The sequence below is a fragment of the Geotrypetes seraphini genome, chromosome 5 (genome assembly GCF_902459505.1).
Source record: "Geotrypetes seraphini chromosome 5, aGeoSer1.1, whole genome shotgun sequence".
Classification (NCBI taxonomy): Eukaryota; Metazoa; Chordata; class Amphibia; order Gymnophiona; family Dermophiidae; genus Geotrypetes; species Geotrypetes seraphini.
In genome coordinates, this window is record NC_047088.1 from 9,570,044 (window position 1) to 9,584,053 (window position 14,010).

Below are 14,010 nucleotides of genomic sequence, written 5' to 3' on the forward strand. Positions count from 1 at the left end.
AGGTGGAAGACTATTCCAAAAGTGAAGAGAAATTGAAAAATAATATTCTGCTGACTGTGTGGATTCATAATGGGCCAGTGTTGGGGAGGGAAGAACCAGTCTCTGTGAGTCAAGGGAGTGCAATGGTCATGTTGGCGTGTAAGGAATCGTGACATTGGCCAGACAAAGAACCTCATATTGACCTTTGAACTGGACTGGTATAATATGAATGGCAGAACGATGGACACGGTACGTAGGCTTTCCCTGGAGTGGGGGTTGGGCATTATTGCGAGGTACGCACACACTTTATAGAACATATGAGGACACACACGCACAGGTGTCACTGCATGCATCAGTTTTGTAAAAGCTGTAGAAGCCTATGTTGTCCTTATAAAATAGACCTTTTTGACTTCACATCTAAGGGTTAGGCCCACAAAGGCCTCAGCTCTGCTCGAATGATTTGCTGAGGGGTTTTGGCTAACTGTAGTCAGTTGCGTAGCGAAAGTAGGAGGTGCTTGGGCAGTGATGCCCACCACTCCTTCCCACCCCCAATGCCATAGTTGCACCCTCTCTTTCCCCTGCACATCTTTAAATCTTTGCCAGCGCGAGCAACTTCTCCGGTCTGCTGTTTGTGTCAGCACTGGCTTTTCCCTCTGATGTCACTTCCTGGCCCCGCAACCAGGAAGTGATTTTGGAAGGAAGCAAGGCCAGCGCGAGTAGCAAGTTGGAGAAGTTGCTTGTGCTGGGGAAAATTTAAAGAGATACAGGGGCAGGGAAGGTGCAAGCATGGCATGGGGGTGGAGAGGTGATGTTACACCCCCTCCTTATACCACTAACTGTACGCCATAACCAAGAGTGCACGTGGTGGTGTCTGTTCACATGGCTGTTACGTTCAGCGAGAAGCTATGCCTCAGTTCTACCTTGGCGAGGTGCTGTCCTTTTTGGAGACATTGAGATGGAAGATGGAGGGGGCAAGGCAGACGGCAAGATTCCCGGGTGTCATCTGGTTCTCTTCAGCAGAAGCAATGTCACTCAGGAAGTAGAGGAGTGTCTGAAGCACCTCCCGGTTCTCATCAGGCATCAACACAATGGCTGCCTGGACAGCCTGTAGCCTCTGCTCCTTTGGCACAACTGTAGGAACGAAAGAAGTGCAAAGGTCAACAGGAAATCCAGGACACATAAGTAAAACTTTAGAACACAAATATCTTAAGAGTCCAGCAGCCTGAATCAACGGGATCTTCAAGACGCAACAAGGATCCAAAGACCAAAGGGTCATCACTAGTGTTGTCTCCCTGCACTGGGCCCATCCAGTACCCCACCTCTTTTGGCCAGGCCCAGCTACTTAAGAATGAGGCTGGACTTACACTGATAGATCTGCAGAAACGTGTCGGTAAGCTTGCTGGTGAAAATAGGTTCGGGAAGGTCCCGAAAGTATTGTTTCAAAAGATCTGCTACGTCGTACGCCGACTGCCCCTCATATTTCACATGATCAGGAGATGCCTCATTCATCTGACGCAAGCACTGGATACGGGATTTCACCCCGGACTTCCGGAAAATTCCAACCTAAATGGAACAAGCCAAGGGATGGGTCGTGTGGAAAAGGAAGTACACTGGCACACTCTGAACCCTCAACATTATGGTCTATTTATTTAAAATTTTTCTATACTGCTTAAGAACTAAAAGGTTTACATGAGTTAAAACAAACAGGATGAAAGGTGATTAAACACTTCTGTGTTTTCAGTTCATAGTCTAAGCCCTTCAGGTAAATACAGGATCATGCCATTAGCATCACAATTTTGGACTGAATGGCCTGAATATGAGAAACGCTTTTGCCTGCTTAAGGGGGGGAAAAAAGTCATCAACAAAAATCACCTCATCTTATACTCCCAGCACGGTTACCACCTTTTCACACACTCCTCTTCCCCCCAAAACAAGTGATGGTCACCCTTCATTTCTACACCCCCCTCTCCACTTCCTCCCTCCAACCTCATCTACAGCACAGCCAGCCCTGGTATGCGATCATGGCTCGGAAGTGGTTACAGCTCAGTGTTAAGGAGCATGGACCAGAGACAGAGTTCGTGTGCTCTCTTCTGAACTGACAGCAGCCCCCCGTCTCCTCCTGGCTTTTCCATGGGGGGCAGGGACAGGGAGCGTGTTATGACCCATGATCCTTAACTACCTGTAACCACTGCCAAAACCACGCTTAAATCTCCAGATCAGTTCAACTTGGTCATCTTACACCTAGGCCAGTACAGAAGGATTTGATGCAATGGAGAATGACTATTCTGTTTCATGAAGCTGAATTGAAAATCCATGCAGCCCACACGCAGACCTCGGGGATGGCTACAGAGAGATCTCTCCGCTCTCCCGTCACCTCCTCACCTGATCCAGACACTGGCTGCGAACATATCTCATTGCCTGCTGGATGCTCTGTGGAAGAGGCTGTCCCGATCTTTGCACGTTGATTATTGGTGGAACTCCAAACACATTTTTGTCCTTGTAGTCTGGGACTTTGCTTCTCTTCATGAATTTGGGGACGGTCCTACAAGAGGTGGGGTGAGACAAAGGCTCAGACAAGGTCCTCTGCTTCCCACATATGTATTTCCCACCCCCCATATTTCTATCAAATTAAAATGCTTATCATTTGGTATGGAAATGAGAGCAAAAAGTCAGATTTCTGCTAACAACAATAAATTACTACTAATAATGACTGGGGTTGCCATTCAGCAAATCTAATATAATAAAGAGCTAGCCGCGCATGCGCACTCCTATTTGCGTGTTCTGTGCGCTGTAGGTCTGTGGCCGAAGGAGTGCGCATGCGCGCTAATACGTCACCAGCCTATCGCCTCCACAAGCCGGACCGCAGCCAGACGACGATCTCCGTTCCTCCTGCCGCCGCCGCCGATCTCCGTTTCTCCTTTGCCGCCCACCCCCTTCTCTTCCCGCGGGCCCGAATGGCGATTCCAGCAGCGTGTACATCAGTCTCCACACGCTGCTTCGGGACCTTCTACTGCCCTGATTTGTTCTGCAGCGTCTCTGATGATGTCATCAGGGACGTGCCAGAGTAAATCAGGGCAGTAGAAGGGCCCGAAGCAGCGTGTGGAGACTGATGCAAGCGCTGCTGGAATCACCACCTTTGTAGTCCGGCCCGCGGGAAGGGGAAGGGAAAGGGGGGTAGAGGAAACGCTAATGCTGCTGCACAGGGAACTGGTGGGGGGGGAGGGAAATGGAGGGGAAGGGAATGCTGCTTTGGACGGACAGACAGACAGAGAGAGGAAGGGAAACACAAAGAAAATAAGAAATACACAGGGGCAGGTGCTCAGGGAACTGGTGTGGAGGGAGGGAAATGGAGGGGGATGGAATGCTGCTTTGGACAGACAGAGAGAGGAAGGGAAACACAAAGAAAATAAGAAAGACACAGGGGCAGGTGCACAAGGAACTGGTGTGGGGGGAGGGAAATGGAGGGGGATGGAATGCTGCTTTGGACAGACAGACAGAGGGAGGAAGGGAGACAGAAAGGAAAGAAGAAAGACACAGGGTCAGGGAGATACACAGAAAGACAGACAGGCAAAGGGGGCCAGGGAAAGAGACAGACAGAAAGGACAGCGGGAGCCGCGTCAGGAGGGGTGCGGGATGCGGCAGTGGGAACTTTTCCAATGGGTGCAACTGGGCAGCTGTCGGGAACCTCTGATCAGGGGCAGAGCAAGGTAAGAGTATCATAGGGATAATAAGGAGGAGAGAGGATAAAAAAGGAAGAGATGCCTACTGCTGGACAGGGGGAGAAGGAAAGAGATGCTGGTGGACAGGGGAGGTGAAGAAAAAGGAACGGAGGACTAATGTTGGACAGGGGGAGAAGGAAAGAGGTGCTGCTGGACAGGGGGGAGGTAAAACAAAGGGAGAAGGGCTGCTGCTACATAAGGAGAGCAGTGAAGGGGTGGTGGTGGACACAGTGGAGGTAAAAGGAAGGGAAAATGGACAGGGGGAGCAGGCAAGGGGTGGTGATGGACAGCCAAGGAAAAAGAAAGGCAGAAAGAAAGAAAGCGGCTAAGGAGAGAGAGAGAAAGAAAGACAGACACACACACATATGTTCTAGCACCCGTTAATGTAACGGGCTTAAAGACTAGTTACATATAATTGGAAGGATTGGAGGAGATTAAATTATAACTTTTGGTGGAATTCTTTATGCCATATCTATAAAATGGAAAGATTTATTGCTTTACAAAGGGGATACTTTAAGAAGTTTCAGGATGTGTGGAAACCATTAACAAAATATTGTAAGGATTAAGTAAAATTATTTCCCTTTTAATTATCAGTTCAGGATATAGGGAGGGGGTATTTTTATTATTACATATATTATATAATAATGGAAGATATGGATGGGAGGGATGGGAAAGGGGAAGGGATAAAAATTTATATAATGTACCAATGATTGTTTATAAGTGATATATTTATGGTTACTGTGAATGAATATATTTTACATTTAATGTAATTTTGAAAATGAATAAAGAATTTTTTTTTTTTTTAAATGCTTTCAACTAGGGTTGCCAGATTTTACGACACTCTAGACCCGCCCCCTAGGCCCAACCATCTCTGCCCCAGCCCCGCCCCCCTGCTTTCTGGCAGATGAGGTCATGTGCAGATTGCCTCCTGCCCAACACGATTGAGAGGAGGCTTTTTAAAACCCGGACAAAGCGCCGGGTTTTGAAAAGCTGTCCGGAGCCCCGGACATGTCCTCACACGGAAGACATGTCTGGGGAAATCTGGTAACCCTAATTTCAACCCACATGAAGCATGTCATTCCTCAGAGCAGGGGTGTTGCAGTCGGTCCTCGAGGGCCGCAATCCAGTCGGGTTTTCAGGATTTCCCCAATGAATATGCCTGAGATCTATTTGCATGCATTGCTTTCATTGTATGCTAATAGATCTCATGCATAGTCATTGGGGAAATCCTGAAAACCTGACTGGATTGTGGACCTCGAGGACCGACTTTGACACCTGTGCCTCAGAGGATCATTCTGTAATAAGCCACCTAGCCTGCGCTTCAGGTTGGAACCTAAATTACACCAATTTTCAACGGGAAAGTACCTGCGTACACATTGTCCCACGGAAAGCGCACACATGCTCTCTAGTGCGCACAAATTTCCTGGTTTATTTTATCAAGTGTCTGCTTAAATCCAGACTTCTTAACTGCCTGGTCTCTTGAACAGTCGGGTTTTCAGGATTTCCCCAATGAATATGCATTGAAAGCAGTGCATGCAAATAGATCTCATGCATATTCATTGGGGAAATCCTGAAAACCCGACTGGATTCCGGCCCTTGAGGACCGGAGTTGCCCACCCCTGCTCTATGCTAAGGCAAATGCTTCTCTTCAAAGTTACTGCAGCCGACTTAAAAACAAAAATATGTATGTCTGAGACAGTATCCAGACAGGAACCTGAACAGGAGTGTCCACTGGGTGGCAGCAAAGACCCAGTCTTTATGGAGAGCAGGGGTCACATAGCTGGTCACAGTGTATTCACGTACCAAGGTGATTGATGGGGGTGGGGTGATACCTAATTATGAAAAACATTTTCCCCAACTTCCACCTCACACACATTTTTCTACTGAAGATATAATACAAAGACTTCCCCAAGCTGGTAAATAGCCAGATTCAGTTTAAAGATACTGGGGAGGAGGGAGGAGGGGGAAATTCTATAGGGTGGCAACAAGTTGTTCTATAAAAAGAGCCTAACACGATGGTGCATAGGTCAAAGGTGGGCGTGCACATGGGTGGAGTCTGGATGGTGCACAATTACACATGTATTTATCATTTAAAGCAGGGGTGTCAAAGTCCCTCCTTGAGGGCCGAATCTAGTCGGGTTTTCAGGATTTCCCCATTGAATATGCAAATAGATCTCATGCATATTCATTGGGGAAATCCTGAAAACCCGACCGGATTCGGCCCTCAAGGAGGGGCTTTGGGGACCCCTGGGCTAGAGGTAGCTTCGACTGATCTAAGAACAGATCTGGGCAGATCTCTTGGTTAGAGAATGACCTAGGGACAAATTTTGCCCCGTCCCCCGCGGGAACTCATTTTCCCGTCCCATCCCGGCAAGCTCCGTCCTCACCTGCACAAGCCTCACACACTTTAAAATCATGTTCGAGGCTTGTGCGGTTAAGGCAGAGCTTACAGCAGGGGTATCAAAGTCCCTCCTCGAGGGCCGCAATCCATTGGAGTTTTCAGGATTTCCCCAATGAATATGCATGAGGTCTATTTGTATGCACTGCTTTCATTGTATGCTAATAGATCTCATGCATATTCATTGGGGAAATCCTGAAAACCCCAATGGATTGCGGCCCTCGAGGAGGGACTTTGACACCCGTGGCTTACAGGAATGGGGCAGACACAGGGACAGCGACAAAAACTCGCAGAGACGGGACGGGAAAATCGAGTTCCTGCGGGGATGAGGAAAAATTAGTCCCCATGTCATGCTCTAGTCCAGGTCTCTGGCCCACAAATATCTAGGAAAATAGACAGTTTTGTTTATATCATGAATTACAGCGACACCCTTTGTGGTCAGTTGAATCTGACTGAACTGCAAATCTCAAGAAGACAATTTCCAGCTTCCGTCTGAGCAAGGAAACAGAACTCACCATGCCCAGCCCTGTTTGTTGGGGATAGGGTACTTCTCCATGATGGCGGTCAGGCGGAGCAGGGAGAATTTCTGCAGCAGGTTCAGCTGTGCCGACGACTGCCTATTGATCTCCAGGGAGGCAGCGTTCAGACTGGGCTGGTGAGAGTTTTGGAAGCTGTGCCAGCGGAGCTTTCTGTGAAACAGAGACAGGACAGGTCAGAGCAGGAAATAGCTCTTCGGGGAATGTTAAGTTACAAAACTAGAGCTACTTTTCTGTCACGCACCTGTAGTTAATTACCATTCATTCAAAACCCAGAGTAACCGTTTGACAACGCAGCATTTTTATCTCCAGAGGATTGCGGGCTTTGGCAGGATCAAACTTTATCACGTGGCCCTCATGTCATTTCTAAGACCAATTCCTCTGTTACCTTTACTGCTCAGTTTATTCGGCTCGGTGACTCATAAGAAAGGACCGTTTAGCCAGCCTAGGAAAGTCATGACAAATTTTCTACCCAGTAAAAGCTTTTCAAGTGGGGCTCCAGTAATACAGAGGCACAGACCGAGTGTGTCCCAAAATCTCCCAGCTTTGGGCTCTGCGGGGCCCAGTGTCGACAGCCTCAGAGGTTGGGAAGCAAGACCAAGCCAGGCAGACTACGGCCTGGGCTCTCCAAATGGCAGGACTAGGCTGGAATGGGCTTCGACAGCAACTCCAGCAGCTGGGAAGTAGGGCCAGGGGTGGGCAGACTTCTACGGTCTGCACCCCAAAATTGACAGTATTTAACTGTGAAGAAGTGGAACCTGTGCAAAGTTTCAGATTCCGCTCTGGCCTCCTTGCTGGGCAGATTGGATGTTTTGGGGTTTTGGTTTTATTTATTTACCTCCCGCCTTCCCCACAGCATATACTCAATAATAAAGCCAAACATCATGAAATCTCATAGAATAAGCGGTTCAGCGCCTGCAAATGAATCAAAAATGGTTCGCTCCTGTATTTCAACATACAAAAGAGATGTCTTTTTAACAATTTTTTGAAACTGTCTAAACTTATCTGTCGACTTATATATTGAGGAAGACCATTCCTCTCTTGGGGACCTTTGCAAGAAAACCTGATTGCTCTAGACCAGTAGTCTCAAACTTGTGGCCCATGGGCTGCATGCGGCCCGCCAGGTACTATTTTGAGGCCCTTGGTATGTTACCATTGTTCTGGAACGTTGCCCGCCTCACTGCTGTAACCTCACGCAAGCGCTTTCCTGCGTCTGTACGCGATTGTGAGGTGGAGTGGAGAGACTGGCGGTGACTGCTTGATGTAAGATGGCGGTTGTGTCCGGTGCTGGAGGAGGTGAAGAGCTGAAGGCGATTGCGGACGCGACCTCCGGACACTTAAGGCACAAGTCGGATATTGATTCTCCCCTAGAGGACTCCACCAAAATCTTGTCTCTTGCAGTTGACACTTTAGAATCTAAATCAGAGTTTTGCACGAGGTAAAACTCTTTATAGTTTATAAATCTTTCCTTAATTGCTTCGGATCATTTCCGCTATACACAGCTGAAAGCAGAGCAACATGCAGAAAGTGAAAAACTGGCTAAACAATTAAGGAAAGATTTATAAAGTAGAGCGAGTTTTACCTCATGCAAAATTGTCATTTCTTTAATAAGACATTAACTCTTTTTTCTGCGGCCCTCCAAGTACCAAAATGTGGCCCTGCAAAGGGTTGGACTTGGAGACCGCTGCAGTCTAGACCCTTTCAACCTCCGTTGTTTCACTGTCAGGATACATCTCCCATGTTACCATGTTCAGACTCGTCATTGTAATTCTACTGTGACATCATAGAGTTTTCTCCAGCCTTTGAAATCTATCGACAGTGACATCTAATGTTGTGATATATTTCTTTCATTTTTATCGTTCTTCCTAAACCAATAGAATGCTTGGGCACTGCTCCATTCAAGCTGGCCCCCCCCCCCCCCCGTCTCCACTCCATGTTAAACACGCACACACACACACTCATGAAATGAAGGTGGAAAGAATTCCAGAAGCCACACTGCACATGCTTTTCCCTCTTATCTGCTTTTCTTATGCAGCAGCTGCAAAGCTATGACGCTTTGGGGAAAATCAGCAAATTAATAAGTGCTGAATGTGTTCCTTTGCAGAGCACACTTCAGCTGTCATTTAGAATAAAATGCCTTTATATAATTTTTTAAATGTGCTGATTGAATAAAACGGGCTCTTAGAATTATTCCCAGTTCTACACAGATGCTCTGACACATTTACACTGGCTACAAGGCAGGAACAAATAAGTGTATATGTAAGTATTTTATAAAGTATGAATATGCATCGCAACTCTGCTGCTGTAAGGAAGTTCTTCTTCACCCAGAGAGTGGTAGAAAACTGGAACGCTCTTCCGGAGTCTGTCATGGGGGAAAACACCCTCCAGGGATTCAAGACCAAGTTCGACAAGTTCCTGCTGAACCGGAATATACGCAGGTAGGGATAGTCTCAGGGCGCTGGTCTTTGACCAGAGGGCCGCCGTGTGAGCGGACTGCTGGACACGATGGACCACTGGTCTGACCCAGCAGCGGCAATTCTTATGTTAAACACTGCCCCCCTCCCCCCCCCCCAACACATGCATATAATAATGTGAAAATGCGTGCACACATACTCCCCCTTCACAATTTTATGAGAGTTATATTCTGCATGTATAAATTATGCTTTACACATATAAAATTGTGTAGAAAATTATTCCCCCTCCCATCTCAGCTCATTCAAGCCTTCTTTTATCAAGCCGTGTTAGGGTTTTTAATCGCAGGCCACTATGGTTAAAGCTCTATGAGAATTGGAGCTTTTACCGCAGTGGCCAATGATTTAAAAAAAAAAACAAAAAAAAACCCTAGCACAGCTTGATAAAAGAGGGCCTCAATGACTTCTACATTTCTCCTGGTCACAAGCCCCTATCTAACACTGAAGCGTTAACATAGGAATGGGATGCGCATTGTCAGGTTTGGAACCTCCCTAGATAAATCAAACACATCTGTAACTGTCTGGAGGTTAATGACTTACCTACAAGGCCTGGTCAGTGAAGCTCCCACTCCAGAATCTCTCCTCTCCCTCATCTCAATCTCCTCTGTTTCATTCAAGGAGTTTCCAGTGCTGTCAAAGTCACTAGCTGAAGTGCCTGCGTCAGAGATGGACTGCTCCTCAAAAGCAAGATGGTTGGGAGAAAAGACTGCTTCCCCTTCGGGGTCAGTCTCCTCATCCAGGTCTGGACAAACAGCTCTTGACCAGAGATCCACCTTCTGCTGCAGTCCATGGACGTGCTCCAAGATGTCATCCAAATGCTCAAAGATATCCTCTTCATCCAAGTGAAACGCGTCTCTTCCGCCACAAGAGGAAGGCATGTTGTCATAGACGCTTATCCGACTCCCTAAGGAATTGCAAGAGCTCCGCCTCTTCCGAAGGGCAAATCCTTGAGAGTCAACACCACATCCAGAGTTCCCAAGAAACATGTTCCCTGAACTCCAGCTTGCCAGAGCATCACTTTCTGTGGGGCATAAGCTTTCAATGGAGAAAGATTTGGGGAAGGTCCCTGGCTTGTGATCCAGAGGGATATAAACATAATAGTCCCCCTGGTGTTTAGGACTATGGTGAAAATCTGTGGGCCACTTGGTGGCTTTCTGGCCCATTTCATAGTCCTCCAAATAAATCCCATTATGTGTTCTTTCATACTTAGACTTCCTCCCACTGGAACTGGGCAGCCACTTAGTCCTAAAACTTGAATGAAGGAAATCCTTTTCACAAAATGAAGGAATTCCCTTTTCAGGATCCCGTGTTGTCTCAATGGGGAGGCTCTCGTTATGGATTAGAGAATCATGACTAGCTAAAGTTGGTGGCCCACCATTAATCAACTCTTTGGCCTTAGAGTCTTGCTTCTCTTTATCCTTCCTTCGGAAAGACTCTATCCTCTTGAGGAAGCTGCGAGACTTCTTCTTCTTTGGTTTGTCCTTAGAAAGGCACTGGCTAACAGGATGGTCCCCTAGGGACTTGTCACACAGGCTTTGGTTGGATTTGGCTGCAGTTAGTACATGATTAGAAGATGGCTCTGGTGGGGTGATAACAGGAAGCGCCCCACCACTGCTTCCACAGCTGCTGGAGTGGCTGAGCAAAGAGGTTGCTTCTAGGTCCACACTGAGATCCGTTAGGATGCTCTCATGACTAGATGTTCCCCGCAGTGAGGAGCTCAGAACTTCAGAGCTACGTGAAAGGTGGTCCATAGAGCCCAGCCGGGACCACCTCTTGCTGTCCCTCTGGAAAGCCCATCGGTCACTAATGGCACAGACATCCTCATCCTCAGAATCTTCATTCTAAAGGCAGGAAATGAAAGGTTGAAACTGGTTAGCAAGAACTTCTTCAAGAGCTGATCAGACTCATGTCCTGACACAACATCTTCTAAAAGCACAGGAGCAGAAAAGCTAGAGAAAGGATCCCTCCAATCTCCGTCAGGACCAATATAATACAAGCCCTAAATGATATGCAATAGGAAACACATCAAGGGTCAAGATTTTATACAATTACCACAGTGTCTGTCTGATTCCTCAACTGTCTTGTCCATCACTCCAGATTCGACCCCATTTCTCCTCATTATGCCATTATCCTCCAAACTTGTTTTTTTCCTTTATTTATTTATTCATTTTTCTAGACTGTTCTCTGAGAATGGTTTACATGAATTTATTCAGGTATTCAAGCATTATTCCCTGTCTGTCCCGGTGGGCTCACAATTTATCTAACGTACCTGGGGCAATTTGTCCTAAGCGGTCAAGGATGCATTCACACGGCTTCATGCCAGACTCCCAAGGTCAGTTTCCAATGGGACTTGGACAACTGGAGCAACGTTCCTCCATGTCTTTCTCAATAACAGACTATGGACTTTTCCTCCAGGAAATTGTCCAAACCTTTCATAAAACCAGATACACTATCAGATATTTTGTTAACATAATATAATATTTAATCATGCCTTCATGAGTGCACTGGATACATCTCACATCTCCCAACACTGGCGTTAATAGGGCTTTATGATAGTAACTCAATATTGTCCAAATGCCTAGAAATATTAACTTTACACATTTTTTGTGGTATTATTTGAGATTTAATTCTATCATATCTAATAATACCAGTAGCTCTTCTCAATGGGAAATCGTCTTGACTCTCATAGGCAAATCTTTAGACTTTTCAAAATTGATTCTTAAAACTGAAAATTAATTAAAAGGTAGAGAGAGTAACATAGTATCAGTGTCTCGCATGAAAAACTCTGGCAGCAGAAGAGGAGAGCAAGTGCAGCAGTATCACTCTCCTCTGAAAGAGTGGGATTGCCAGAGAAGCGTAAGTGAGGGGATGGGAGGAAGAGGAAAAGGCCAAGACAAAGACTGAAGGGATGCAGTGGGGAAGCATAAGAGGAAGAGAAAGTGCAAATGAGGAGGAAGGAGAGTGTACGGTAAAGGAAGCTGAAAGGATGCAGCGGAGTGAGGGGAGAAGAAAGAAAACCTTTTTGGGAAGGTGACCAAGGCAACGAGTGAGGAATTGCAGGAGCATTTCTAGCTGGTCATCAACCCCCAAGCTTCTAGGAAGAAAAGGGGTAGGGTTTGCCACTAGATGGCAGCAGAACGTATGAACAGAGCTCCCTTTTTACAGCAGCAGAGAGACTGCTCGTTCTGGAGCCTGCCAAGGCCAAGGACTGGACTTGGACACCAGCACATGAGCGAGCCCTAGTGGCGATGCATGTCATAAAAGAAGAACCCAAAGCCCTGGCTGACTCAGTCTGAAATGCTCTCCCTGTATGTTTGAATAGCATTAAAATAGGACCCTGGAAGGATCTCTTGCTTGCAAAGAATTATTTTTCTGTACCTCTGGGGCTTATGTCCAGCTGCCTCCTGAACAGCCGAGAAAGGGTAGAACTCACTGACTGGTGCAATGAAGATCTGGCACACTGCAGGCACAGAAATCGGTGTTTTCCCTGGTATGTGTTAAGCTCCAAACTACAGCACCAAGAACTTTTTAAGAGTTTTCCTAATTCCTTTCTCACTACTCTCCACCAACGGTGCTTTCTTGCCTGGCGGCTCTTTTCTCAGAGAATCCTTACCCAATAACCTCCAGACAAGAGAAACTATTGTGAAAGGTTTCATTTCCAGGAGAAATGTTCTCTCCCCAACCCCCACCCCTAACTCTTTACATTAGAAGGAAAGACCCTGGTGACCTTTCTGCCCGATCTATGAGAAACATCTGCAGCTCCTAGACACATTTCTAAATAGGGTCCAGACACCAGACTACCAGCCTGGCCCACACCCACAGCAAGATGCAGGCTTACAAATGGCCTCGGGCTCCCAGCACATCATCCATCGGTAGAGTCTGGAAGTTTCAGGACATGGCCTTCACGCATGCTTCCCATGGAAACTCTGTAGCAACCAGCACACCTATGGTCAGGAAGTCCGTCACTTCCAATATGTCCACTCTTGCCTATAAGTCTGTAATTTTTTAATAAACTGTATATTGTAACTCGCCTTTTGTCCAGCTCTCTTCAATGTGAACCACCTAGAAGTCACACGATCATGGCGGTATAATAATAATAATAATAACTTTATTCTTGTATACCGCAATACCACAAGCAGTTCAGAGCGGTTTACAGGGTAAGAGACTGTACATTTACAGCGAAGTTACATCGAAGTTACAGCATATTGGAAACAGTTACAGCATATTGGAAACAGTTCAGAGCGATTTATACAATGCAGGTGTAGAGAATTAATTAACAATTATATGGTATAGACCGGTGGCAAATGCGAAGTGAACCAATCACTGTTGCTTGGGGGGTGCCAACCGGGGTGAAGGAGAGGGAAGGGTAGGGAGGAAGATGAAATGGGGTGTTATTTTGGGTAGGGAGGGTGGGGGTTAGAGGAATTTGTCAAAGAGGTATGTTTTGAGAGATTTCCTGAAGGATTGATAAGTTGGGGCTAGAGAGATGAGAGTGGACAGGCAGGCATTCCATTTGCCAGCTTGGAAAGAGAGGGTTTTGTCGAAGAACCTTTTGTGGATGCATCCTTTTGGGGAGGGGTAGGCAAACAGGTGTACATTGCGTGTACGGTTAGAGCCTGTAATCATGTAATGTTTCAAATTCATCAATGGGTATCTGATTCCATACAAACGTAAGGAAGTTCTTGTTATCCCAGAAAACAGGAATGCTCTTCCGGAGTCTGTTATAGGGGAAAACACCCCCCAGGGATTCAAGACAAGTTCCTGCTGAGCCAGAACGTACGCAGGTGAGGCTAGACTCAGTTAGGGCACTGGTCTTTGACTTAACGGCCGACATAGGAGTAGACTGCTGGGCACGATGGACCACTGGTCTGACCTAGCAGCGGCAATTCTTATGTTCTTATGAGGGC

At 46.7% G+C, this 14,010-nt stretch overlaps 1 protein-coding gene across 6 annotated transcripts in view; it reads right to left on the minus strand.

The window, feature by feature from the left end:
* Nucleotides 1-14,010, minus strand: part of STARD8 (StAR related lipid transfer domain containing 8) — a 217,334-nt gene that overhangs the window by 19,088 nt on the left and 184,236 nt on the right. For all 6 annotated transcript variants that reach the window (XM_033945580.1, XM_033945581.1, XM_033945585.1 and 3 more), the window contains 5 exons: nt 9,644-10,944; nt 6,612-6,785; nt 2,362-2,521; nt 1,344-1,542; nt 900-1,110 (listed from right to left, as the gene is read on the minus strand). In XM_033945580.1, coding sequence (XP_033801471.1) covers nt 900-1,110; nt 1,344-1,542; nt 2,362-2,521; nt 6,612-6,785; nt 9,644-10,944 — 2,045 coding nt within the window. The remainder of the gene's footprint in view (nt 1-899; nt 1,111-1,343; nt 1,543-2,361; nt 2,522-6,611; nt 6,786-9,643; nt 10,945-14,010) is intronic.